The 27,760-nt window shown below is 47.1% G+C and overlaps 1 protein-coding gene across 9 annotated transcripts in view; it reads left to right on the forward strand.

Moving 5' to 3' along the window:
* TNIK (TRAF2 and NCK interacting kinase) overlaps positions 1–27,760 on the forward strand; it is a 153,819-nt gene that overhangs the window by 86,742 nt on the left and 39,317 nt on the right. For all 9 annotated transcript variants that reach the window (XM_048314994.1, XM_048314988.1, XM_048314987.1 and 6 more), the window contains exons 5-12: positions 6,184–6,294; positions 8,602–8,692; positions 10,029–10,159; positions 13,467–13,521; positions 14,280–14,358; positions 18,311–18,486; positions 20,081–20,147; positions 20,984–21,188. In XM_048314994.1, coding sequence (XP_048170951.1) covers positions 6,184–6,294; positions 8,602–8,692; positions 10,029–10,159; positions 13,467–13,521; positions 14,280–14,358; positions 18,311–18,486; positions 20,081–20,147; positions 20,984–21,188 — 915 coding nt within the window. The remainder of the gene's footprint in view (positions 1–6,183; positions 6,295–8,601; positions 8,693–10,028; positions 10,160–13,466; positions 13,522–14,279; positions 14,359–18,310; positions 18,487–20,080; positions 20,148–20,983; positions 21,189–27,760) is intronic.

Raw genomic sequence — 27,760 nt, forward strand, 5'->3', positions numbered from 1 at the left:
GAAGGCTACGTTGGAATTATCATCAGTACAATGACCTGGGTGTTGTCCTGTGGTCAAAAAAGTCTTTATTTCCTCACAGTCCTGTAAATCTAGTCAGTTCTGCCTTAGCCATGTGTGGTTTCCAAAGCTTTTCTGTGCCCGAGCAAGGTTGCTACAGCATAAATTTTCAGGAGTAACAAATATCCATGGTTCACCTGGGAGACCATGGAGGTGCTGAAGAGCAGCAGCACCCTTTTCCCTGTAGTTTCTGTACTACATAGGCTTTATTTTAGCAAAACATTTAGTGACTTCAGCTGTTTGCCCTTGCAACCACATGCCAGAGCATCCAGTGGGAAGTGGAGGGATTCAGAGGACATTCCCCCCAGGAGAAAACTGGAGTTAATGGACTTCTGTGCTTTTTTGTTCCCCAAGACTTTCTGGTACACTGAATTATTGGGAAGGCTTTGGGGGCTTGGACTCCAGGAGCGTTCCTAGCCTGGGTGTTCAGGGTATTTTTGGTGGGAACTCGTAAAAAACATGTTCTTTGCAGCTGGCCTGGGATTCAGTGAGGCGAAAGCTGTCAGGCTGAGAAATGCTTTTTCATCCCAAGAAATTCCATTTGGCTTTGGCTGGTTTATAGTTTTTTTTTTTTATTTTAACTGAAATATTAAAACAACCCACAATGTTCCTCCTTGTGCTGCAGGAGTGCCTGGAGGGGAAAAAACCCCACCAGCTGTGTGCCAAGTCCCCCAGTAATGAGAGGAGCCTTCCCTGGTGCTGGCCTCTGCTCAGTGGCTTTACACTGGTTGGGTCTGGGGTTTGTGTGCTCTGGCCAGGCCAAGAGGGTTTGGTTTGGTTTGGTTTCTTTCCTCCAGCTCCGGTACAAAGGGCTCTTGGCGTACACAAGTGTTAGTAAAAGAACAGCCCAAACTTTCAAAAAGAAAAGCTCACTAGAGAGCTCCTTGGATTAAGAGGCATGGCATGAAGAGCGATGGTGTGGAGCTGTGTCAGGGGAGGGTTGGGTTGGATATCAGGAAAAGGTTCTTCCCTCAGAGGGTGGTCAGGCACTGAACAGGCTCCCCAGGGAAGTGGTCACAGCACCAAGCCTGCCAGAATTCAGGAAGTGTTTGAAGAAAGCTCTCGGGCACAGGGTGGGATTCTGGAGGTTTTCCTGTGCAGGACCAGGAGCTGGACTCAATGATCCTTATGGGATCCCTTCCAGCTCATGAAACTCTAGGATTCTTCCATCAATCCCCATCACCATGGTATAGCAGAGGAGGCTGTATGTGCTGTATCACCTTCATATACCCCAAGTCAGGGGGAGAAGGTGGTCATCATCCAGCTGTGCTGCTTGTTCTTGCCCCCAGGAGAGGTAGACTAGATAATCTGAATTCTCTACCAGACTGCTATCTCTCCTCTCAATTTGAGGCCTTTCTCATGGGTTAGTGAAAAAGATTTTTTCAAAACCTGCTTTTCTTGCACAGGGGTGTGAGGGGTTTTTTTGAGTCCATGCCCAGTGTTGGGACTGGTGGAGCTATTCCTAGGAAAGCTCCCCAGCCCTGGAGGAGAGGTGTGCTGGTGCCACTGTGTTAAATAGGTGCTGTTTCAGGATCTGATTGAATTAGGACTCATGTGAACTCTATCAGTCTTGCCTCACAGATAAAGGCTTGTTTATTTTTCATTGGCTCTTTGTTGAAATAAAACGGTTTCTGATAATGCCCAAGTAATTCTTTTTATCGACACTCAGGAGGCTGATACGGAAATAAAAAATAGGGAACTCTTTCAGTGGAGATTAAGATCTCTCGGAAACGTGGCAGGCTTCCGACATGAAATATTGTTGGTGCTGCTGCTCCATTCCACAGCAGCCACTTGCCCTGAAAGATGAGCTCAAGCTCACTAAACAACCCTGTTTTCAGAAATTAAAGAGCTGTGCAGAGGGTGTTTTAGCAGATGTATCACAAATCTGCTATGTTAGGCAAAAAAAAAAAAAAAAGGAAGCAAAAGTCATAGGGACAACCTTTATGGAACATTTTAAAAGAAATTTAAAAATATGGGGTAGGTTTATTCTTATGTTGGATAATGTGTTGCGTTCTGAGGTGCTGTGGGTCTTTGTGAGGGTTTGTGCCTCTCACTAGCTGAGCTGAGGGGGTCCTGCTCTGGTGCAAGGGGACAGGGAAACTGGGATGATTTCCAGGGGATATGAGGACCCAGATAATCAGTTAACTGCTGCTTCTCAAAGTTAAACTCATTAAATTCCCCTTGCTCATCTCAAATCTAAGCTATGGGACACCAGGGTGTGCCTAACCCAGGGGGGTTGTTTTGAGATATTTTGGGGTGAGTGTTTTTTAAAATGGTGGGAGATGAGGCATTCATTAGGAAGTGTGAACTGGATGGGGGAGGTGACCCCATCCCAAAGGACCTTTGCCCTGAGGACTGCTGGAAGCTGCAGACACTGTGCTTCCCATACACTGTGCTCATGTGCACGGTCATGGAGGTGCCACTCAGCTGGACACTGGTCATCTGCCCTTGCTGTCCACTGTGCACTGAAACCATGGACAGAGCAGCCCCCTCCCAACATAGGCAGCAGGCACAGGGGCTGTGCTGAGTGTGGGGGCTGAGCAATGGCTGGCGGCAACCCAGAGCCCACCCAGGGCAGGGCAGAGCCCAGCGCGGTCCCCAGGGCCAGCGGGGCTGGCTTCGATGGATGGGCTGCCATGGCAACCCTGCCCACGGCCACATCTGTCACCAAGGGGGACAAATTGCTAATAGGCAGGTTGCCAGATACCCACGTGGTGGGGGTGGCCTCCAGGGTGTCCTCTGCAGCAGATAATCTGGGGCAATGTGGGGGGAAAAGGAATGAGGGTGATTTGGGAGCAGCCTCTCAGTCAGGGTGGCACCACTGCAGCCGTGCAATGCTCAGGGATGTGATTGTGTAGTTGCATATGTGTTTTTTTACTCTGTTGAGCTGTGGGGGCCCAGTGAATTGCTTTAGGGTAATGTGAACAGAGTCACACCAGGGATCTGGAGAGCAGAAACGGGGGCAGCAAGGCTCCATTGAAAATTGGGCATGAGCTGTCAAAGGACTGGGTTACACCTATGCAGCTCTGAGCAGGATTGCTCTTAATCTGCTTATATACCCTGAAAAATGTTTTTGGGCATTTGCTGATTCTTTGCATTACAGAAATTGGATCATGAAACATTTGAGAGGGGTCTGTTTTCAGCTGAGCTGTATCTCTCTTCAGTCCCTCCAAGCTCTGCAGTCCCAGGGGAGCGTGAGGGGATCGGGGCTGCTCCTCCACTCCTGACCGAGAGCTCAGGGTTACCAGAGCAGATTGCTGCTGCTGTCTGGCAGAGTGATCCAGCACTATTTAACTCTCACTCCTCTTCAAAGCAATGTCAGTGCTGTAAACACTTCAGGACTATGAGCCCAGCTCCTTTTGCTGCCATCCCTAACCTGAAGCCTTCAGCCTGCTCAGGACCCATGGTGGCAGCTGCCTGCTGCCTCCCCAAGGGGCGTGGATTGCCTGGCTGGCCTCGATGTGCAGGGAGGTGCAGGCAGGGCAGAGCCAGGCAAGTCATTTATGGAGGAACTCGTGTGAGAGCAGTTGGATGCTGCTGTTGGAGAGGAGAGAGTGCAGCCGTGCTGGCCCCAGTGCTCCCACCCCAGCACCAACACAAGCAATGAAAACCTGGGCTTATCTTGCTACTGAATATTTTATTTGCTGTTTAACACCAATTTGATTGCCATTTCTGTTTCTGAAATGGGCATCAGCTTTTCTGCAGATCCACCAAGGGAAGGTCTCTGTGCTTTTAATGCTCTGTCACTGGCTTCAGGTCCCACGATGCAGATGGTGAGGGACTCTTTTGCATGGGAGCCAGGTGGTGGGGTGGGATGAGAAATTTGGGTGGCCTGGGCATATGGGACCATGTTGCACCCAGGTTCTGTTTACACACACAGCAGAAGGATTGATTTCCAGTAGCATTTAGCCTGAGGGTGTTGTGTGCTTGTTTTCTGTAACTTAAAAGAAGTCAAATTGTTCCTGGGCTGGGGCATAGGAACACAGAAGGATGTGTTGTGTAATAAAGGATTTGATTTGGGGAGTTCCTCTAGACAAGCTGGAGCAGTTCACTGTAGGATGGATTTGGGTTGATGTTCTGAAGGGTTTGAGCTCTTCCAGGTAATACACAGCAGAGATCGGAGAAGAGGTCTTGCCATTCCCAAACTGAGGAAAGTGGTGGTTGATTTGAAAACTGCAAAGGCTCTTTAAACAAAAAATTCATGAGACAGCAGGACACAGAGATTTACAGCTGCAGCTTCTGAATTTGCCTTGCTTATGAAGTTTGCTGTCACTCTGGTATGAAGAGCTAAGTCAATGCTAAATGAACTGTATTTAAAAATACTTCCTCAATAAATGTCCTTGCAAATTAAATTTCAGAAGATGATCTTACCTTTAGCCCATCTTGATGATAATTTTAATTATGGTTAATAAAAATTCAAAATGCATTTCCAGTTTATTGTCTTACTCCATTATGACTTCATCCCTTAAGAAAATTGGTCATGATGCAAGTGTGTGAGGGCAAAGCACTTTCCAAGTGCCATTTGAAGCCTTTTCTGAGTATATTAAGCTCTGCCCTAAAATCAGCAAGGACTTATGTTCATTTTAATTTTTCTCCTGGAAGACTGTTCATTTCCAGGCTAAACATACCCTTAGTGTTGATAAATTGATATTATGGCAGTATCTGCATTGTTTTTTTCCCTCTCTGGTGCTTACCTGTCCTTACTGTTGACAGTATACACAGATATCCCATACATTTGCATGGGGCAGATTTTGGCTGGTGACCCGTCCATTTCTGCCCTTTCTTCCACTTCTTGAAGCCACTTTCATGACATAACAGGGATATTCCCAGAATTTTTCAGCACCTGTTCAGGAAGAGAAGAGAAACTCAATATCAAAACTAAAGATAGGAGCATGGTCAAAACCAAGTAAGGTATAGTCTGCTCAAGTATTTTATTTAGCCCGAAGGTTTATGGCCATCCTGTGTCTGGATTTTATAATCATTATAATTTATTATAGTCTTAAATCACTGCATTTGTGCAATTTGGTCAGGAGTAACCCTTCTGCCGTTTTAATTCTCTTCTTGGCCTGTGCTTTTGGTAGTGATGTCACTTGCTTGGAGAACGTTAAAATGCCATGTAAGCCTCATGTGATAAGAAACTTGAAGCATGCACATCGAAGAATCTGGCAAGGAACCACTGGCAAGCGAGTATCTTTAAGCAGGAAGCAGATCTAATTGGAAAACATGGTTTCACATCTGAGGAGAAGCACTTGCACAGGCCTTGGAGGAAGCTTCTTTCACACATGGGCTGTGCTTGCTTTCTGGAGCACGCTGATGGCTCCTGCACGCCCTGGGGATCTGTGAAATCCCTGGGAGGCAGACTCACATCCCGTGCTATTTTTGTAACGTTTATTTCACAGTTGTTCAATGACAAGATTAAGTTTGGGCTGGGTTAGATCATTACACTTCTATATTTGATATTCTGAAATTTTGGAAGTGGTACAAGCAGTGGTGGCCAGTCATGTTGGAACCAACCTGAGCAGCAGGACAGCAGCTCTCTTGTGGGAGGCCTGACACTGCTTGGCAACCTTCCCCTCAAGGGAAGTTTCCTGCTCAGAAACATGATCAGAACCAAAGGTTGTCTGGTTAATAAAAAATAAAAATTGAAAAGTACACCTGGTTCTTAAATCATAGGAAGCTTTCAAATATCTGCCTCAGTGCCTTTGTATTTTCAGAGTTGAAGAACTTATGCAAGAGCCAGAGTTTTGTTTTATTGCTGTTGATACTAAACATTGATCACAGGTATAAAGTAGGGCATGTAGGGGTAGGGTTTGAGATTCTGATCTCCTGCACTGATTTTCAGCACTGGACTGATTCCTGTTTCTTGCTCCCAATCTTCTGGAGGGCCACAAGCCTTTCAAGCCTTCCAGCCTTTTACTGTTTCATTTTATAGCAAACCCCAAATGGATTACAAGCTGATAGGTTCAGGATGATGTCCCAATGGCTCTGCGTAGCACTGTGGGGTCCCCACAGCAGCAATGCCAGCGTTGGGGTCCTGCCCTGGGGCCAGGCAGCCCGGGGGATGCTGCTGGTGGTGTCACTGCGTGACATTTATGTCGTTAATTACATTCCTGTTCCCTTTGGCAGCTGGTGATGGAGTTCTGCGGCGCGGGCTCCGTCACCGACCTCATCAAGAACACGAAGGGGAACACCTTGAAGGAGGAGTGGATTGCCTACATCTGCAGAGAGATTTTGCGGGTACGTGTCCAGGGGGAGCTGAATGTTGTTGGGAGTGTGGCAGTTGAGTGCTCAGGGGACATGGGAAGCCTTTGGCTCTGCAGACTTCGTGGATGCTGGGCTGCCATGGGCTGGAGCCTGTGTGGTGCCAGCAGGCCTGAATGATTCATGTGCCTGTATGATGCATAATAAATAAGTCCTGCTTAATGCCCTTTAGCTCTGTTAGTTCCTTGAGTTTTAACCCTCTTTTTCCTTCAACAAAAATATCATCTCCTGTTAGTGTTAAAAGAGCAAAGATTTATTTACTTTACAATTACGTTTTTAGTTAACAGAAAGGTGGAGGACTAATAAAGTCTGTGGAAAGAAGAATCTTCCTGATTAAAAAGCATCCTATGTTTTATTAAATCCACATGTCTGACTTTAATGAGGATGCTGCAGCTTTTATATTCACGATATAAATGTTTGACTGAAATGTCTTAAAATGGGCCATGCCAGAGTTTCATGTACTGAGAGATGGCAGCTTCAGCAAAGACTTCCCTGCATTTTGCACTGCTGAGGCTGGAGGATGGGATTGTAATGGTTGCCCTGCATTAACATCTATTGCTCTGGGAACTGAAGATTTGTTCAAGAGGAAACAGAAATATTTGGCATGTGAAGGAAATCTGTACAAGAGCCATCCAAGTGATAGGATGAGAGGAAATTGCCTCCAGTTGCACCAGGGGAGGTTTAGGAAAAATTTCTTCATCAAAGGGGTTGTTAAGCATTGAAACAGGCTGTCCAGGGAAGGATGGATCCCCACCCCTGGAGGGATTTAAAAGAGGTGTGGATGTGCCACTTAGGGATGTGGTTTAGTGCTGGCCTTGGCAGTTGTCAGGGTTATGGTTGGACTAGATGGTCTTAAAGGTCTTTTCCAACCTAAACAATTCAATGATTCTATTAAAGAAAATGAGGCAAAAATGATCTTTCTGAAAGGATGTGCCTGACACTGAGGCTGCTGTGGCTGTCCAGAGGTGGCACAGCACTTCTGCATTGTCCCTGAATGCCACTGTCCACACCAGCATGATGTGCAAAAGATGCTGGCACTGTAACTCATCAGCTGTTGTATGGACACTGCTTTCAGTGCCAGGAGGCCACAGTTACATGGGCTTATTTTAAAATGTGTATGAGCTCCGTGAGCCAGCTCCTTAAAATAGTCCTGGCAGTGAGTCAGAACCCAGCCTGACTCATGTCCTGGGGCCACCATCGAGTGCCACCCGTTGCAGTTTGGCCACAAGTTGGGGCAGGTGACCTCTGTGGGGTTTGGGGTGAGGAAAGGCTCCCACCTTCACATGGCAGAACGTGGCTCACGTGGTTCGGACAGTGGTGGACAGTTGGAATTCTGACACGAGGCTCAATCCCACATTGTTAAAGGATTTATTGAATTTCAGTGGAATTTTCACTTTGCTCCGATGCTCAAAGGTGCCTGTAACCAAGTATAATATGGCTAAAATAAGGACTCCCATACAGATATAATCTGTTCCACAGTTTTCCCAAGGTGACGAGCATAAAATGACTAATAACTACCAGAAGCGATAGCAGAAATCCTTTTCTTCCTCAAATATGAATGTTTAATGTGAAATGTAAACCTAATGCAAAATTAGTTTTTGAAGTAATCCATATTTTTCCTAAGATGGCAATCTGGGTGGATGTTACTTTGAAACTGAAATAATAAATGAATGAAATAAAAATGTGCATTGCAAAAAGAAATTAATGAGCTAATAAACCAGCACAACAGCAAAGCCAGTTTATCTTTAGCCTTTGAGACAGGCTTTTTATTTAAGCTATATCTCTGTTAGGGATATGTGCAAGTTACAATATTTGTATTTGCATGGTAGCTTTTTTAACACAAGCTTCTCAGTGTATTGAAATCCAGTTTATTGGACCGATATAACAAGAGAATTGTTTTGTTTAGTTTCTGGATGATGGAAATAGAGAAAGGAGACAAACCTATTCTGTTATTTCTGCCGCAGAAATGGCTCCCTGAGGCAACGGAGCACATGGGGGAAATCATGTCTGGAGCGATGGAAGAATTTGGGTTAATGCAGGTTCCTGCAGGAATGTGAAAGATTGGGTTTAATCCCTTTAGAACTGACAGGCTCCTTGCCAGGCATGTCCTCCCAGCATGGGACATGGGACAGTGTTTGGAGCATGTGATAAACAAAAGCATTCTCCAGTGCTTAACTCCAACTGTGAACCTTTCATTTCTGGAGCATAATTGGTTGAGGAGGAATGTCAGAAAATAACATGCTTTGAACTTGGGTTCCTCTAACCTTTCTCTGAATTCTCCAGGGATTGAGTCATCTACACCAGCACAAAGTAATTCACCGAGACATCAAGGGACAGAATGTATTGCTGACGGAAAATGCAGAAGTGAAACTAGGTAAGGGTGGGTTAGAGCTCCTGGAAACTGCGGCTGGGCTGGCTGGGGGGAAGCAGCAAAACTGGCTTGTACGTGACCTGAAGAAAGAGGATGGGTACCAAGAGCTCCTCTGTGGGTTTTGTCATGTTGGCTTCGATAGCATGGCCTTGGGTGTTGACTGAGTGCTGTGCCTTAAAGTGCCAGGGGTTGATGGCCAGGTTCTGCTTGGCAGAGGTGCACTTGCAGTGGTGTTTCTGTTCAGACAGCTCTGCCACAGGTACAGGTTAAACAATCAACACCAGTTTTTCATGCCCTGGATTGAAAACTGCCCTGTGTGCATCACCAGATGGTGTCAAGGGCTGTTCCCCCACAGCTGCATAGCAGTGTCCTGGAGGATAATCCATTCAGTTTAGTGTGACATGGTCCAGACTCCTTTCCCAAGCTAACCTGATGGAGGGGGCTTAATTTGCAAGAACTACTCTGAATTTCGTGCACTGTGTTAGTCACCCTGGCATTGGTGTGGTGATCATATGGAAGGCAGCAGATGAGTGCAGATGATGTGCTCACATCCTTGCTTGTCCAGTATCAATGTTAAGGCTGTCTTTGCACATTTTTATTTATGCTGGTATTGGAAAATCCCTTACACTGGTCATGTGTGGTGCAAGCCTGGTTTTCCCATGCCTCCTCTCTCCATCTACAGCAGAATAAAACCCTGGCTTAACAGATGGCACCACCAGCTCATTTGGCTTTATGCTGGTGAAGATTCCCCTCCAAGGGGAAATTGTCTGGGGCAAATCTCCACCATTGTGTTGTGCAAAGTGCAGTTAGTGGACCATAGAGTATTCTCTCATTGGTTTGATTTCATCATTTTTTGCTTCATTTTGCAGCTCTCTGCTTGACATTTCCCGTGGGCCGTTGTCCTTGGCCCTTAGTTCCTTAAGTCTTTTGCATTTCTGCCATTTGCAGCAAGAATTTAGGTAGAAAAATGAGGCTTCCACCAGTATTTGGCAGGCTTTAATTCAAATGAGCAAGCGTAGAACAAAGGCTGCTGCTTATTCATGTTGCTAACCCTGTTTCTCATTAGTATGAGGAGCTGTGATTTCTTTTCATTGCCTCCTGGCAAGGAGGAAAAGGCACAGGGTTTTGTACAAAACCTGGACATCAGATGATCAGGTTTGTCCTTGATTGACCTCTGTTGATCCCAGCAGAGATCAAACAGGGATGTCTTCAGCCACATCTTTCTTTCCTAGCCGTGTGGCGTTGTTCTGAACGAACACAATGTTTTACATTCAGCAGCAGAGTGTTGCTCAGGTTTGTCTCTGACCTTACGGTGCCCCGTTGTCTCCCTGCTCCGCAGTGGATTTTGGTGTCAGCGCCCAGCTGGACAGGACGGTGGGCAGGAGAAACACCTTCATTGGAACGCCTTACTGGATGGCCCCCGAGGTCATCGCCTGCGATGAAAATCCCGATGCCACTTACGACTTCAAGGTACCTAAATGAGCATCTTCTTACTCAGGAATCCAGAATATCCTTGCAGCTTTGAAAACACACTGGCAGGCAGCGCAGGCTCCTCCTGCTTTCTGGCTGTGGGATTTTGGGATGCCAGTTCAGGTCCATCCTGAAGCTTTGTTGTGCTGTTCACGTATCCAAATTTACTGTGAGGAGTCTTTCCCCGTGTGGAGAAAGGTGTCAGACTCAGGTTTCCTACCTGCTACCCTGCTTTTTGGTGCTGTGTATTTAAATACTCCGGTCAAACAAGCTGTATTTGCTCTATTTACTCTGGAGAGGAGTCAGGTCGGGTTTAGAAAGGGTAAAATCACATCCTCTGGCCTGCAGGCTGATATTTGCAGGGAGATGTGAAGGCTGCCACACAATCAGACATTTAGGGGGCTGACCTACTTTTCACATGTCTCTCCAGCCTGTTTGAAGTTTATTTTTGGAATGGTGGCAGCACAACATCGCTGCTGAGTTATAATGTGGCACAGAGCTCTGTGCCATGCAGCAGATCCACAGGAAGGTTCGGAGTCCCACCTGCCCATTCAAACTGCAGAGAGGTCTGATGTTTAAAGCAGGGAGAGCTTAATATAGTTTATCCTGTTTCTGCCTTACTACAAGTTTCTGGACACACATCTGTAGAAATATCCCTTGGGTTTTTATTCCTTGTTTTTTTGGAGTGTCCAGAACTTGAATTTCTAACTCCAAGCCTGCTAAGGTCCACTGAGTGTGTCCAGAGAGGAGGTCAGGACACTGACACATGAACTCTGGGGGGGAAGCTCAGGCATGTGTGAAGCTCACTGTACCTCTGTTTGTGTGCATGCTGAGAGGTCGCTTCACAAGGTGGTGTTTAAAAAGGGCTTTGAGACCCTCTAGTGTGAGCTGCTTTCTAAAAGTAGAACACTCCGATGTAACAGAGCCACAGCCCACCATCGTGGTACAATTTGGGCTGCAATTACTGATCATTCAGAGAAATTTTTGAGAAATGAATGATTTTAAGGTAACCAAATGATGCTTTGCTATTGCAGCCATTTAAGTGCATCAGTCAGCTTTTGAACCGATGGTTTTCCAGACAGCAGCTCTCCAGTCCGAGTTCAGACTCTGGGTTACGGAAATAGTTAAGGATGGGGACGTGTAGAAATAGTTTAATCTCCAGTTACCTATTACTCTTTGATTAACCAATTACAATGGGCATTTCCTCAGCTCTGCTGAGGGCAGTGCCTCATGACAGGGCTGCACCCTGCACTGGCTGCTCTCACCACTTCTCCGACAGCTGCCTGTGCCACACTCTCATTAATCACAGCTTTTTATTATTCTTTCTCTTAAAAAGGACTGATATCTTCATAGGCTACTTTCTACCCTCTGAAATCCCCGAGGATTTTCCTCTTGCCAGAATAACTGGGGCACTTAATATGCCGTGGACTGATGCACAGGCGGCAAGACCAGAATCCCTCTATTGTCCCCGAGGATCAGATGCTCGCAGCGAGCCGGGCGCTCGCCTCTCTGAAGTTGGCCCTGGCCATTTTTCCATGGCTGGGGGTGTGGAACAGGAGGCTGATTGCTGCTGACACGCTCCATGCAGGGTGCTTTCAGAGCTCCTGGTGATGTGGGAGCCACTGGACATTAGCCCATACCCCGGATCACATCCCCGCACCTGATGCTCTCACTTTGAAGTAGGGTGGGGAGGATGTAAATGATAATTATTTCTTTTTAAAAGGATGCAAATCAGATGCTCTCAGGTTTAGCTGACTGGCTTAAGGTACTATATACAAAAGATGAGATTTATAGGGTGAGAAAAGGAATCCTCACAGGCTTAATCTGTTGGACAAAAAGCCTCTGATCTCACTGTTTTCTTAGCCAGAAAGAGATGCCTGTGTAATCTATGGAAGGAGGCAGTAAATACCTCCTCACATAAATAAACCACTTTAAAAAAGAACAAATAGAAACCCCCCACTGCTGAGGTTATTTGTTGGTTTTTTCCCCAGCCAGTCTTCCTTTTTTCTTTAGAGATATCTTCTCAATAAGCTTAGAATCAAAAGCACGGGGAGAAAGAAGCCTGCTTCCCTTCCCAAGTCAAGGCAATGCAAATACATTAGCACAGCATCCCTTTGCTGGATGGACTGAAAGGCTTTTCAGTCTTAAAAATAAAAACCACTCAAAAAAATCCTGAATTCCAGATCATTATAAAATGTGTGCTTCCCGCTGAGTTTTCTGCTTTCTCTGGGAGACTTAGAGAGGTGATAATCCCTTTCTGTATTCCTCCAGCTTTAAGATCACTTGGCATCTTGCATATAATACTGGGCACCTCAGTATGGAAAGACACATTAGGAATTTGGAAGGAGTTCAGTGGCAACCCGGAGGGAAGGGGTCATGTGTGCTGAATCATGTGGAAAGACTGTGATAATTAAGTATGCAGCAGAAATCCCAGCTGACCAGAAACAAAGAATGGATGAGACTGTGCTGTGAAAGGGCTGAAAATAAGATTTGAGAGAGAATTTTTAAGCAGGTACAAAGATGTGTAGCAAGGACAGCATTTGTTAAGGGAGAACTTGAGCTAAAAACAAGGAAAGGTGCCTTGAGATTGAAAATCCAAGTTGTCTTTCCTGGGGGGGTGTATGTGAAAAGGTGCTTGTGGTTCTCTAGCTCTGGCTGGGGTTTTGGGACTCTGTGCTGGGAAGAACAACCTTTCTGGGATTTATTCACGAAATCGTAGGTTTAGAGGCTTGAGGCAGTTTAGAAAGGGCAGCTCTTGAAGTGGAGAGGAGAAAGGTGAAGTGGGACTGCAGGGACATGGCAGACAGCAGGGCAAGGGAGAGCTGGATGTACAAGAGGAAGGGTGGAAGGCAGAGTCCATCCCTTCCAGCTTTAGATGAAAGCACCAACATTGGTCTGAGTCACGTTCACAGTCCAGCAGATGGGTTATGCTCGTCTTCTCTCCCTGGGCACGTACAGCCTCTGCCTCCTGCCCTGCCAGGAGAGCCAGTCCATCCCCTGGGACTCGTTACCAGGGCTGGGGGTGCAGCCACAGCTCGTTAGTGATGGTGGGGTGGGGGGGGAGGCACTGGAGGGCAGCTCACTGCTGCTGTCTGGCTGGAGCTGGGGATTTGGGTGTCCCTGTTGGCAAGGGGGAAGATGGAAGGAAGAGTGATACAGGTATGAAATCAAAGAGTTTCCCAAATAGGTATGTCGTCTCTGCTCTGATCCTTCAGGAGACTCAGGGATGAGCAAGGCTTGCGAACAGGGTAAATAAAAGTGTCCATTTCTCCTTCCACTGGCAATGTCCCTCTGCTTTCTTTCACAGAGTGATTTGTGGTCTCTGGGGATAACAGCCATCGAGATGGCCGAAGGTGCTCCCCGTGAGTAGAGTCATTGCTCTGTTCATTATCCCTGGGTTGTAACATGTTGGGGTTTGCTGAGCACCAGCCAGAGCTCGGCTCTGTGCAAGAAACACAACCCCAAGGTTTTCCCAAGCAACCTGGGCTTGCTGAAGCGGAGCTCGCAGCCGCCATGGAGACAAAGCTGCCAGGGCAGCATGGCCCAGGGGGCAGGATGGCAGTGAGCAAAGGCAGACCTGTGTGACCCTGATACATGTTTGGGCACTCTGGGACATGGTTTCCTCAAATAAAACACGGATGAAGGAGGGATGGAGGACTGGAAGCAGGTAAAACACCTAGGAGCTGGTGTGACACCAGTAGTGACACGCTGGGTTCACCTGGTGCACCTGCACAGGTCACACTGCCGCAGTTTTCAGCATAATCCTGGGACCGTCCTTGCTGGAAAATGCAAGTAAATAAAGCAGAGCATGGTGGCATGTGATGTGGCTGTCCCATGCTGTGGCCCATTGATCTCAGCACCTCACAGGTGCTGAGGACGTGGAGCTGCAGGAGCAGAGGTGTCCCCAGCCAGCTCCTGCATTGACCCTGACACTGCTGGGGACACTCACAGCCCTTGGATGGGGACATCAGCCCTCACTTGAGCCCCAGGGCTGGGGATTGTCTGTAGGGGGTTGTTGCTGCAGTCATCCTGCCACGAGGGTCTGGCAGCCTCAGAGGAAACTCAGATCTCCCAGCTGGATATCTGTGCCATGTTTAATGCCTCTTTTTACAAATTGCAGCTCTGTGTGACATGCATCCCATGAGAGCCCTCTTCCTCATCCCCCGCAACCCGGCCCCGAGGTTGAAATCAAAGAAGTGGTGAGTTTCTTTCTCAATCTTTAGGAACTGTGAAAACATTTCTGGAGCAACCTGTTTCTGCAGCCAGGCATGGTGGGGACATGGTGTTGGCATTTATATAGTTTTAGGGGTTGGTGATGATCCCCAGAATCAACCCCAGAATTGAGGTTTGGTCTCCTTTGGAGAAGAAATTTGTTCTGAAGGATCCACCGTGGGATGGAGGGCTTCCTTGGTATGCAGAGAGAGAAGCATGCTCACCCTGCCATTTCACAGTGCAGAGTTGGTTTTTCCAGGGCAGTTTGTGCAGCCTGAAGTCTGATGACACTTTGCTTGGCTCCCGTTTCGTTCCAGTTAGGTTCTGTTCTCAAGTGGAAACATGTATCCAGGCCAAAAAAAAAAAAAAAAAGGATGGTTTATCTTGAAGGCCCAGGAATGCAGAGATTTGTACTTAGTTTGGGCTTTATTTTAAAATTTTGCAGGAAAGGATGCATCACTGTTTTGGGGGAAAAAAAAAAAAAAGGAAAGAAAGTGAGGCATGCCAATAAAAACCCACAGGAAAAATATTCCTGAAGCCCAGCAGATGTTGTTTTGTTACTGTATGTTCTGTGTTGATGGAAGTGGAGTCCTTAAAAACACTTGTCTTTGGTTTGTGCTGTTTTCCTGCCCCAGGTTCAGCAGTGGTTTAGTCAGGAAAGATCTGCCACATGTTAGAGAGACAGCACTGCCCCTTGTTCCCAGACAGGCTGAGCTCACAGGGGGAAGTTTTCCCTTAATCCTTTAAATTTTGCTTATTATTTTATTTATTACAGACCAGTAAAAAGGAGAAGAGCCCATGGTAGGTATTGACAACATCTGGGGCCACAGCAGCAGGTATTTTGTTGCTGACAGAGGAGTGAGAGGGACTTGGAGTCCTCTGCTTTGGATGCACGGTGTTGGGCTTTTAGGACCAGCCTAAAACCTCACCTGGGCTTTGGCAGGAGGCATCTCAGTTCTGTCAGCCTGATCATCAGCTGCTCCAGTACCAAGCCAGGAGGAGAGGGCCCATTCCCAGCTGGCTCTGCAGAGGGTGTCAGATATTCTTGCTCTCTTTGCATGACCTTTTGAGGATGCCATTAGTCAGCTGAGAAAATAGTGTAGGTGCTTGTTTTCTGCCAGATCACCAGTCTGCTCCTTTGTTATTCTCACTCCTACAGCACAAAAAGAATTGTGAGACTTCAGAGTTTATTTTTCATACAAAAGTGCTGTTTATTCAGCAAAGACTCCCTCAGCCTCCAGGCAGAGGGGAGCTGATGAAAGCAGATTTTGAGCAGGATGTTTCCCCATGTCCTTAAGGTAAAAATGGAGCTGGGATGGAATTTGTGTTTTAGTCCCTGCCCTGAGATTGCAGGATGTGCTTAGTGCAAGGTGGGGGGTTCCTGGGCACCACCTTCCCACACGTCTGGCAGCTGTCCCAGGTTTGCACATCCTATGGTGTCTGCCCAGGGCTGTGCTCTGCCTGTGCCGGGGTGGCATCCTGGGTGCTTTGAGGGAAGGATCTCCTGGGAAGCCATAGTGTAATAAAACTCCAGCTTCAAGGGGCAACGTGGTGCTCACCTGGCCTCTGCTATCCTTCCATGAACAAGCAGGGATCCCTGGTGTCCAGCAGAGTTGGGACACGTGTACCTCAGGCAGCTCAAACCTAGATCCATCTTCCAAGCTGTCATTGCAATGGAAAGCTCCGAATGATCCAGATGAAGCTCCACCAACTCCTTGAAAGCAAATTTTTATGGCATTTTCAATGTGTCACTGGGCAGATTTGTTGTCCTTGGCTCATTTCTCAGCTGGAGGTTTTGGACCTTGCCAGAATGGGTCCTGGAATTCTGCAAGCCCGTCCAAGGAAGAATGGAGGTGTTTGACCAGGCTTTTGGGGTGGCTCCCTGGCAGTCAGTGGGCTGACTTTCACAAGCACAGGTCACAAGAGCAAAGCAAAATGGAGAAAGGTTCAACTTGAACCTTGAGTTTGTCCTTGCTTTTGTGCACAGCAACACGTAAATAAAAGTACACCACATGGGCAGACCATCTTTTTCCTTACACGTGGAAGTAGTGAAGGGACTCCAGCACCTTTGAGGGTAAGTCAGGAAAGCCAAGAGGGAACACTGGCATGGGAGCCTGTCCTGAATTAAAAATTGCAGAGAGGAAAATAATTTTGTTGCTTGCTAAATCCTCAAACTAGCTTTTAAAATAGTGCTGTGTTCCTCTGAAATTAAAGTCGTTGGTGTATCATTTTCTTTCCCAATTAAAGCCAGCCAGCAATGAAGCTTTATTTTCTTCCTCCCCTGTTTGCAGGCAAAATGAACTCAAACTTTAGTGATTTTGTTCCCATAAACCTTTTCTAGCCCTGCCTTGTAAAAGACATGAAACCTCTTTGTTAATGAGGTGATATTTGCACTGTGATACCACTTTTCATCCAAGCAGCTGCAAAGACTTTGCAAACATTGATTTAAGCTTTACAAACCCCAGGAGCTGGAGGAGTGTGTGCTTCAGGAAGGTGGGCTGACCTGGGCCTGGGGAGGGGATGAAAATTGTGGTGGAGTTCTCCTAGATCAGAGCCAGGGAGAAACTGGTGTTCTGCTCCAGTGAGGGCTGAACTGTGCCACTGGACAGGCTGGCTTGTTTAGAGAGGAAGATTTTTGGGAAATCCCGTGGCCTGAGCTGGAAAGTGGACAGGAAATCCCTGTCCATAGCTGCTCAGGCACCAAAGGTGTCTTAGGGCATCACGGGGCACTGGGACCCCCATCCCAGCACTTCCAGGAGGAAAACCTTTTAGCTACTTCACCTGTACTGTATTTCCATATGCTCTGGACCACACATCCAGGACTGGAGTCTCTCCAGCTTCACACCAACGAGGGAGAATCATATTTTAGAAGTGGATTTTTTTTTGAGTATCACATTGATTTTCCCTTCTGGGTACACTGAGAACACTGCACTTCTCAGGGCAAGGTGGAGAAGGCAGATTTGCTCATTAGCAAAGCTGGAGGGAAGATTTAATTGGATCCACTAGCATATTTTATTTTTGCATCTGAATTTGTATGGATTAGCACTTAAAAGTTAAATCACTTCTAGTCTCACAGCTTAAAAGTAAAATCCCTGAAAGCTTATTGTTTTACTACTAATGCAATTCTGTAGTATCTTTTGGCTTCTGACATTAATTTATATTCATTTTCTTATTTGCTAAAGCAACACAGACTACAGTAGCCTGTCAACATCTTCCTTTCTTGTAAATCCCCATTCTCTTGAGTTTATAATGTGGTGAAATTAGTTCCAGGAAAACTTTGGATATGCAGCACTTGAGACTAAGACAAATTTGTTTATTAAAGATTTGGCTGAAACTGTTTTAGCTGAGGTTGAATGTAGCTTTGTGGGCAGGGAGGCTGTGAGGAGGGCAGGGCTCTGTTCCCATCTCTATCAAAAGAGCATGTCCCAATTTCTTGGATCAGGGGCTTGGTGGCCCCCTGGACCTGGTGGGTTGTGATGCTGCTGAGAGAGCAGGGAAGAGCTGCAGGCAGCAGCATTGCCCAGAGGTTGCCTGAGCTTGACCCAGCCCTGCACTATTGGGACTTAAATCTAAAAAAAAAAAATTAACCTAGCGTGTCGCACTCATCTTCACAAAGATTCATCTCCTGAAACACTGCCCGAAACAATCCACTCAGGCACTGTGTTTATATCTGTGCGCATTGTATCTCGTTTCTACCTGCAGTTTCACAGGTTCAGAGGGAAGGGAGGAGGAGCACTCCCTTGCTTTTTCTTGGTTGCCGCTGGTGACATCTGGCTTTGGTGGTTCTCTGGTCATACTGATGGTTCCCAGCTTTCTGGGATGATGAGCAAGAACTGAGCAAAATCTTCTCAAACACCACCAAGTTTTTTTCACTTTCTAACATGAGAATCAATACATTTACCTGTTAATTCTGTACCTTCCTTCCCTGTTCTTGACCAGGTCTAAAAAGTTTCAATCCTTCATTGAGAGCTGCCTAGTGAAGAACCACAGCCAGAGACCAACCACGGAGCAGCTGATGAAGCACCCCTTCATCCGAGACCAGCCCAACGAGAGGCAGGTCCGCATCCAGCTCAAGGACCACATCGACAGGACTAAAAAGAAGCGAGGAGAGAAAGGTCAGTGGAGAAGAGAGGAGGGTTAGTGGAGAAGCAGCACTCTGAGCAATCCTTGACCTCTGCCATGTGCTCAGGCATCCCTGTCTGGGCAATCCATGACCTCTTCCATGTGCTTGGGGATCGCTAGTGCAGACCAAGGCACATCCATGTGGGTAAAAGAGGGAAGGCAGAGAGGACTGGGTTGCCCATGGTCTCAGTACCAGTACCCCTCACTCAGATGGGTGAGTTTCTTTGCAATCTGGTTGAGTTCAATAGGTGTGATCCTCTGTGTGACCACACTTCCTGTGGTTTTGGGGTCAGATTGTTTTGTTTGGTTTGATTCCTCTCAGTCATTGAAATGAAAATAAATACCCATAACTAAACAATGGGTGTTATGCAAAGAAGACAGGTGACTGTTATTAGAGTTAATCAGTGTTTTTAAATACTGGTTTTTTCCTAATGAAAAATGGTGTCTTTTTTTAGCCCAGGTGGTAATTTCCACAAGGAACATCTAAGCTTTGATTCATTAAAGCATGTGTATAAAATTTACGTTTGCATAGATCCGTGCTGGCGTGTGGGAGGGTGAAGCTGCTAAGCCGAATTTTCCCCAGCTCACGTATTTCATGCTAAGTGTGTTGATCTACGTGACATCCCTGCAGCACCAGCGATGAGCAGGGCTGTGCAAACGAACATCCAGATAAGACCCTTGCCCCAAAGCAATTCCTCTGACTAGGAATAACCTATTAAACTGAATGTTTTCAGTGAACTCTCCAGGCCCTATCAAAGTCCTCTGCAAGAAAGATCAGATAGCAGAAGAAACTTGTTAAAGTATTCAGCTGCTTGTGAACTGAATTTTAATTTGAAAGCTCATTTGTAGAATCCAGCAAATTAATACATTGCTATTTCTCTTCTTATTGGTAGCAGAATTAATTTTTCATGCGTACCTTCCAGCCCCTTGTAATAGATTTCACTACAATCAAAACAATAAAATGGGATCCCAATGAAGTATTAAATGTGTTTAGTCTGGCAAATGAAGGTTGGACCCTAGAGATGGAGAGTAATTGGATAAATGTGAGCCTTTCTTTGGCTATAATTCCCTTCATCCGATAAGGATGATATCCCAACAGAAATTGCAGTATGTAACACAACATTGCAGTGAGCTTTTATGTAGATATCTTCATTGTCTGGAAATTACATGGATTTGCATAGGAAGAGTCCATGTTTAGGGAAAGAGGAGCTGGTGCCTTCAGAGCCTTGGTTGAATCCCACCATCCTGTGACTGCGGCTCCAATAGCTGGTGGGGCACCTCCCGTTGCAGAACCGTCCTGAAGAAGGGGGTCACTCACTGTCATATGGGGATAAATTCTTATTTCATGGACTTCCCCATCTCTATATCAAGGGGCTGTGGCTGTCAGGGCTGTTGCCCACTGTGCTGCTGCTTCCCTGGCTTTGTGGCCCCCATAAAACCAGAAAATATAGAGCAGTAATGCTGCTTATTCTTGGTCATGCGAGGTAAAGAGAGTTGGCTGTTCTGCCTTCAGAGCTCTGGGGTTTTCAGCCACTGGAAAAACAAATGAGTCCAGCAAAGGGCACTGATGAGCAATTCTGTTCCTAGATGAGACAGAGTACGAGTACAGTGGAAGCGAGGAGGAGGAGGAGGAAAATGACTCTGGAGAGCCGAGGTAAGAATCAGCATTTCATTTGTACATCCCTTTAGCTCTATATAAAATCAGTTTGGATTATGGGCTCCTATGAAGTGAAAATGGAAAAAGGACAGTCTGAGCATTGAGTCCTGTTCCCTGGCAGAACAGAGGATGTTCTCGCTGCCAGCTGGTGCATGGGTATAAACTGATGCTCTGGATCACCTTAACCAAAAGATGGGGAACAAAACCCCATTGCCTGTGGGATCTGCAGCACAGCATGGTGCTGTCATGGGAATGTGGATATTGAGATGTGGAAAAATGTGAGGTGAAATTAAAAACCTCTTTAAAATGTGGTTCCTTACATCCAAGTGCGACTCTATGTTTCTGTATAATTTTTCACCATGAAACCTCCCTGGTGCTGCCGCAAGCCCTGTGGGGCTGGAACTTTCTTTGGTGGCATTTTTCGTGGCATTTTTCAGAGCCATTGTAATTAGTATCAGGTTATTCCATTATTTCACTGAGATAATGTAGTATTTTAATAGCTGGCAATGATTCATGCTAAATGTGCTTTGTGCACAGCTAAATATAGTGTGTGCCAGCCACTGCAGCACCAGAGGCTTTGGTTAGAAACTTAATGTAAAGGAAACCTTTGCATTTACAGTGAGTAGATGACTGGTGAGCCATGAACAGAGCTCTGCCACCCTGGCCTGGCACTTGCAGGCCCCCATCCCTCCATCCGCCGCTGCCCAAGCTCCGTCAGGTGTTCGGATGCTGTTGGGATGGAGGGGGGAGGGTCCATGCTGGGAAATGACACAGAGGCAAGAAGTTCAAGGCTGCATGGAGGGGATCTTCTCTGATGCTTCTCCTGTGTGCAGCTCCATCCTGAACCTGCCCGGGGAGTCGACGCTGAGGCGGGATTTCCTGCGGCTGCAGCTGGCCAACAAGGAGCGCTCGGAGGCGCTGCGCCGGCAGCAGCTGGAGCAGCAGCAGCGCGAGAACGAGGAGCACAAGCGGCAGCTCTTGGCCGAGCGGCAGAAGCGGATCGAGGAGCAGAAGGAGCAGAGGCGAAGGCTGGAGGAGGTAACTGGCCAGGGCCGAGCTGGTTTTGGGTGGAGCAGCAGGATTTCTGGAGGCAAGTCCCGAGGGACTGTTCTCAGCCTGGTTTAAGGTCATGTCCTGACCTCTCTAGTCAGTAACCCTGAGCATTTTGTTACACTGGTCAAGCCCCTCTGCTCATCCTTTTGGCATAGCCACCTCCAGCCACTCTCCTCACCATAGCAAGTGTTGCCAACTTTTGTGAAGGTAATAGAACTGGTTTGCTATAAATAAGCCCTTGGAATACCAAACCTAAAGGGGTCCCTAGAACTACTGAGCAGAGTTAGCCCATGATTGGGGTGACAGCTGTATTCAGTCAAGGTGGGCAGAACTCATACTGGTCCAGCATCTGTCAAGTTCATGATCATTATTTGCTCCTGTGGCCTGTTACAGTTGAAGAAGCTGAAAAGCTCCATTTTCCCTATCCCTGGATCCATGTGCCGTTTGTGTCCCATTTAATCCCTAATTTCAACTTCAGTCCTTACAGTCCCTGCCAATTACAATTCCACTTGCAGGGGAGAGGCAGATGCCTGCCTGACTTGTGCAATGATCCATATGTGCCCCAAAGGATAAGATTTCATTACCCTTGTCTTAACATACCAGCCACAAATGCAATTGGTCATAAAATTATCCACCCCATTTAAAATCCAGCTGCAGGATTTGACTGTGTGACTTTGGGTGTCCCTGAGCTGCTCAGCCTGGCCACGTGCTCTGGAGGAAGTGCTTGCTTTTGCTTTAGCTCCTGGTTCTTGTATTGAAGAAGTTCACCAAAAAATAAAGGGGCTTTTCCCCACCTCTTGGGTTTTTTGATGGAGTTTTGCACAGACACTCATTGCCTTGCTCTGAACTCAGCCCAAGTGACTCATTGAAGGGTTCATATGTTGAGGGTCATTCAATTAGCTTTCTGAAGAGGTCACCTATACGTCTGATAAAAGGATTTTTTCAGTGAATGGACTATTAGAGCATCCACCCCCTTAATTTCCACTAGCCAGAGGTCTGTTACTCTGGTCACCAATCTCTCCCTGTACTGGGTAATGCCTCAGGCCAGGGGCACAGACAGGAAGGAATTTCAGGCAGCTGATGGTGATGGTATGGCTCCTCTTCGAGGTGGTCCTCTGAGCTCCTCCAGGGCAAAAATCAACACAGGCAAATCCCAGGCAAAGCATTTTTTCAGTCTGGTAAGTATGTAGGTCTGTCATGTTATCAGAGCACAGTGTGTTCAGTACTTTGTAGGTCAGGCTTTGCTAGAGCCCTGCGCCCTTCCCAAGGCTGGCAAGCTGCTTTGAGAGAGGACATGGTTTGCACATAGATGCACCCCAAAATCCCCTGCCCCAGTGGATGTTTGTGAGGACTGTTGTAAGGAAGCCTGGCTCTGCCTTTGTCCCAGCCTGCTTGCTGCAAGCAGTACAGGAGCAGAACAACAGCAGAATAAAAGCAGACACCAGATTAGCTGCAATCCTGTAATGAATACAATGCTTGCTGGTGTATTAATATGTTCTCTTCACATAGAAGAAAATTGTTCTCTCTTTGCTGCTTCCTAGGCAGGTTTTGAATGGAGGACTAATCCCTTTGCTAAGCTGGTGAGCTCTGCCCTGAGCTAGAGAGTTGCTGCCTTGCTGGGCTGGGCTGTGCTCAGTCCCCTGGGCTCTGCCAGCTCCCTTCTGTTCTGTCCCCAGGTAATTAAAAGTTAATGCCACCATAGCCAGGATTAAAGCCCAACGCCTTTTCTAGTGGCTCTGAACAGCCCCATTGGGCTCTTCACCCATTGCCTTCTTCCCATATGGCTTACAGCTTTTGGACCTCATTTGAAAAGGAGATGTGCTGGAGCAAAGCTGGCTGAGAGGTGTTTGCAAGCTCCTGCCATGTCAGAGGAGTGGGGAAAGGCAGGGGGGCTGTAGTTGAAGAGCATCCTCTGCCCCCCTGATGCAATCAGTCCCATGGGCTCAGCCAGGATCAGGGCAGATGCTGGGGCCAGCTGGCAGCTGTGGTGGCCCCATCTTCTCAAGTGCCCATTTCCTCAGGTCCATCTGTCCAGGTTTAGCTTCACCTGCATCCAGCCACAGAGTAAAATGAGCTCTGTTCTCTATTAGACACCGTTTGCGCGGCGGGCAAGAAACAGCTGAGTTGCTATGGTGAGGATTAAAGCAGGAGTCCTTGAAAGAGGTGCAGACCTTCTGTTGCAAACGTGGTGGGCTGTGGCAGTGGTGAGAACAGATGCTCCCCAGCACGGCTGGCTGTGGCTTTGCCAGCTGCAAGGTGCCCTGAATCTTCAAAACCAGAAAATCTGTAAATGCAGAGATCAGCAAATGAAGTTTCATCGCTGCTGCAGGGACATACCTTGGTCTTTGCTCTTCCCAGATATTTTGGGGCAGGAAGCATCTGATGGCCAGACAGAGGTAGCCAACAGCAGCTGTCACAGCTATGCTGAGTTGGATGTGTCTGCCCCGAGGCTCCCAGCACACTCCATGGATGTGGAGTGCTGCTCCAGCACTCGTACCCATCCCAGCAGCACCCAAAGGCTCCAGCAGCAGCCAGGCTGCTCCTGCCAGGCCTCTCTGCTTTTTCCTACACCAGCTTTGCACTAACTATTGTTGATGACTCTTGGCCATGGATTTATTTTGGTTAATGGGAGCAGGATTTCTTCCATGCTACTTTATGGTCTGATTAAGATGGGGTGTGGCTCCAGCAGACTGTACTGTACAAGCAGATCTCTGGGAGGAGAGACCAGTGGAAGACTCAGATTACTGTGTTTTCAAAATAAATTTGACCTTTAAAACCCAGTAGAGCAGCCGGGACAAATAAACCCTTGGAGCTGGTGGCTTTTGGGTCTCCTAAGTCAGCCTGTTCAAGCTGCCAAACATATTGCTGTGTTTACAGAAAGAGCTCCTACTCATCATAAGATGCCATGGAGGTGTCCAGGCTGAGGGAATGAGTTGGCATTTGGGCCCAAGTGCAGCTCCAAAAGGATTGACTTAGGATGCCAAGCTCAGAAATGGCTGGAGTTAATTTGTACTGGAGATGCCCAGCAAAAGAGCTGAAGAAAGGCCTGTTAGTGGGATAACTGGCCCATTCCTCTGTCAGTGCAGGCCTTCAGGAGGTTTGGTGGTTTTCCAATGCTGTCTTGAAATACTGGCAGGGGTAGAGCTCCAGCCCTTTCTCATGTCTCATCTAGCAGAGCTCAAAATGAAGGAATCTCATTTTTTCTGTCACCTTGATCTTTCTAAATGGGGATTTCTGAACGTCTCACAAAGTACCTCCCATGTTAGGGCTTTTTTCAGGAAATCCACCATCTCCTGATGTTGCTCCAACAATAACATCAAATGCATATAGAAAAAAGTCAAGTGAGGAAATCTGGTGCTCTTCTTATGCACTTCTTGGTGCCCCCAAGACCTGCTGCCATCCTCTGCATGTCTCCTTGCATCTGTCGGACACTTGGGCCTCCTTTTTCAGAAGCTGACCAATTTCCTTCTCTGAGGCTGAATCTTCTTTCAGGCAGCCAAAGAGATTTAGATTTGCAGCTGTCTTTAATTGCAGTGGAAGTAAAAAGGCCCAAGCTAGTTTTGAAACCAGGACTTTCATGGGAGCAGCGTTGCAGCTTTGTTTTCCCTCATGCACAAAGTTGGTCTCATGAATTCAAAATGTGCACCAGAACTAACCCTCAAATTTGAGAATTAAATATCAATAGATCCAACAGCACTGCAGAAAATGTTTGTGTCATCCAGAAGGGTGAATAGACATGAATATATTTTAATTTTTCCCTATATATACATATATTAGATATATATAGTTCCCTAATCAGCCTTCCATTTGTTGCTGGCACAGAATGAGCCTTGATGCACTGGTTTAACCAGCAAAACTCCAGCTGAGCTGTAGGAATAACACATCCTGGGGTCAGGAGCTTTAGGGATCCTGCAAGACAAATCTCTGTGCAGACCCCTTGGCAGCAGTGGGCAGATGGAGTCAGAGGGCTTTATATAACCTCATTTTTCTGCCATGTTGTGGATTTTTTTCCTTTCTAGGTATAAAATGAAGGTCAGATCTTTACAGGGAATGTACAAGGCAAACCTAAGCATCTTGCTGTTTGCATGTGAGGTTTCAGTTAGTGCACTTACAGAGCTGGATGTTCAAGGGATAAAAAATTGCTGAAGCTCCTGTAAATGTTAACCAGCAGAAGATCATCGACTTAAAGCTCTTAAAAAGCAATGCAAAAAAAATTCAGCAATTAATTATAGATAAATTTAGGTTATCTAAAATGGTGGTGTGTTGTTTTCTTCTGCATGTGCAGGTGTCCTATAGCTTGTAGGAACCTTGTCATTAAGATGACAGCCCCGTCACAGTTGCATGGTACGTGGGGACACTGCAGTGGTCCCAGCAGCATTCCTGCACCCATTTCCAAGGAGAGCTGTGTTACAGCAGCTCCTGTAGTACGGGTATGAGCTAAACCTCATTTTTCTTTGGTCAGGAAGCATGTAGGGCTCATAGTTTCTGACGCATGAGATTTTTCCTGCATGGGGCATCCCTTCATAGTGATCCCTAGTAAAAGCTCTGCAGTGGTTCAGAGCAAATCAGATCCCTGTTTGCCATGGTGGGAAGTTCTGACCCAGTTTCTCTACCAGTGGGAAATACCTCTCCATGCTCCAGTGCTTGGTCTGTCAGGAAAGATGATGTTCCAGCCACAGTCGCCCTTTCCCTGGTGGCTCAGATAAATGAGCCTGTCACAACAACGCAACCACCTAGAATATTTGTTTTCATTTGTCACTTGGAATTCCTCTTCCACTTCTTTCCTGGCTCATGCTGGTGTTTGGGAGCAGCAAGCCAGGGTTTCCAGGAGCTTCTTCTTGCAAGTGTCAGTGGCTCTCCAAGCTCACAGGGTTCGAGGGGTGGCGGCAGCTCACTCGTTGCTCGTAGCCCAGGATGTGTCTGATCTAGCAAAGTGAGCTTGCTCTTTGAAGTCCTTGTTTCATGCCAGGCCTCCAAGGCCCTTCCCACCAGAGGTTTTGCCTTCATGTGTCTTCTCTCATCAATATTTAAAACCTGTCATATCTGGTGCAGCGCAAATAAGATCCCATTCTGGCTTACAAGCGGCTACATATAGCTTTACCTGCAGAGTTATATAAATGCAGTCCTAATTAATTGGTGCGCTTGCCTTGCATGAATAATGGATCTGGATAGTGTAAATACACACAGTAGTTTCAAGCTTGGAGAAATGTGGGAAGTGTGCTCTTGCAGTGGGAGAGGGAGGGCAAGAAACAAGGAGAAAAGAAGTCAAGGAAAGAGAGATCTTTGAATCTTTCCTTTTTTTTTTCTTCAGTTTCTAGGTGCAGTTGTTTTCAGCTGCATCTCCCTGATCCAAATCCCTGCTTCAAAAAGGGTCCCCCTCATCCTAGTGCTGCTCAGACCTACAGGGGAGACAGGGGCATTGCTGGAGGCTTTGCCCGCTGCAGTGCCAGGTCCTCTCCAGATGTTTGCCAGCTGCTGCAGCAGGCCCATGCAGGGAAGGCAGCTGATGCAGCCCCGCTCTGCTGGGCTGCAGTGTTCAGCTGAAGGTGCTGGTAATGCGACCGTGACAAATGACTTGCTTATAATGTGACCTGACAAATGTGCTGTGGAGCTGGAGGGAAGTGCTGCACTCCTGGCCTCTATGAATGTGTGTGTTGGATCCTGCTCACAGCCTGAGCCCCAAGAGCCTGGCTGCAGCAGGGTGCAGAGGGCTTTAAGTATCCACAGGAGCATCAGGCCCAGGTTTGAAAGAAAGTGGTACCTGTGGGCCTCTATTCTCATTCCTTGAGTTAAATAGGCTTTTAGGAGGCTGATGGCGAGATGCTGACTTGAAGGAGAGAAGCCAGAAGTGGGGCACCTCGCTGGGGCACATGGTACCCAGGAAGGATGGTGTGCTACTCCCTCCTTAAGAAAATCTCTTTTGCCTCCTTCTTTGGAAGGATTTGGATTTGTTCACCTACTAGATGGGAAATAAAGACCATTTGGGTGATTTTTATTTAAGAAATAGCTGTGGTATTCGGGGCCTTGCCTCCTGCCAGCCAAGCCCAGCCTACACAAGTGTTATGTGCTTTATTCAGCAGCATGATAGTTTAACTAAAAAAACCCTAGCCATTAAAACCCACCCCAAAACCAGTGTGACACAACTGTGATTGGAAGCTCAGGGTAACATTTATTCAGCACATTAGTTTGAAGATCTGTGCATCAGAGGTCATGGTAGAAGTGACTATCACTTAAGGAGGTCAGGGAGTGCTGGTGAAGCCAAGAAATCCTGTGTATCACCAGGCTGCTGCAGAGTGACCGTGTCCTGGTGGTGAGCCCTCTGCAATTTCTAGTATAGAGTTCCAAAAACTACAACCAGGCCCACATTCATTCCCCTGTTCCCAGCGAGGACAGGCGTACACACAGAGTAGCACACGCGTCCCCTGCGTACGTGGGCAGCGCGAGTGACTGTGCCTGGCGTGGGACACTCCGGTGTCTGGAGCTGGCAGGTTATTTGAGGTTGGATGCAGTTTTTCCTTCCCCGAGGCGAGTGCAGCAGCTCTGATAAATATGGCTAT

Source organism: Corvus hawaiiensis, chromosome 10 (genome assembly GCF_020740725.1).
Source record: "Corvus hawaiiensis isolate bCorHaw1 chromosome 10, bCorHaw1.pri.cur, whole genome shotgun sequence".
NCBI lineage: Eukaryota > Metazoa > Chordata > Aves > Passeriformes > Corvidae > Corvus > Corvus hawaiiensis.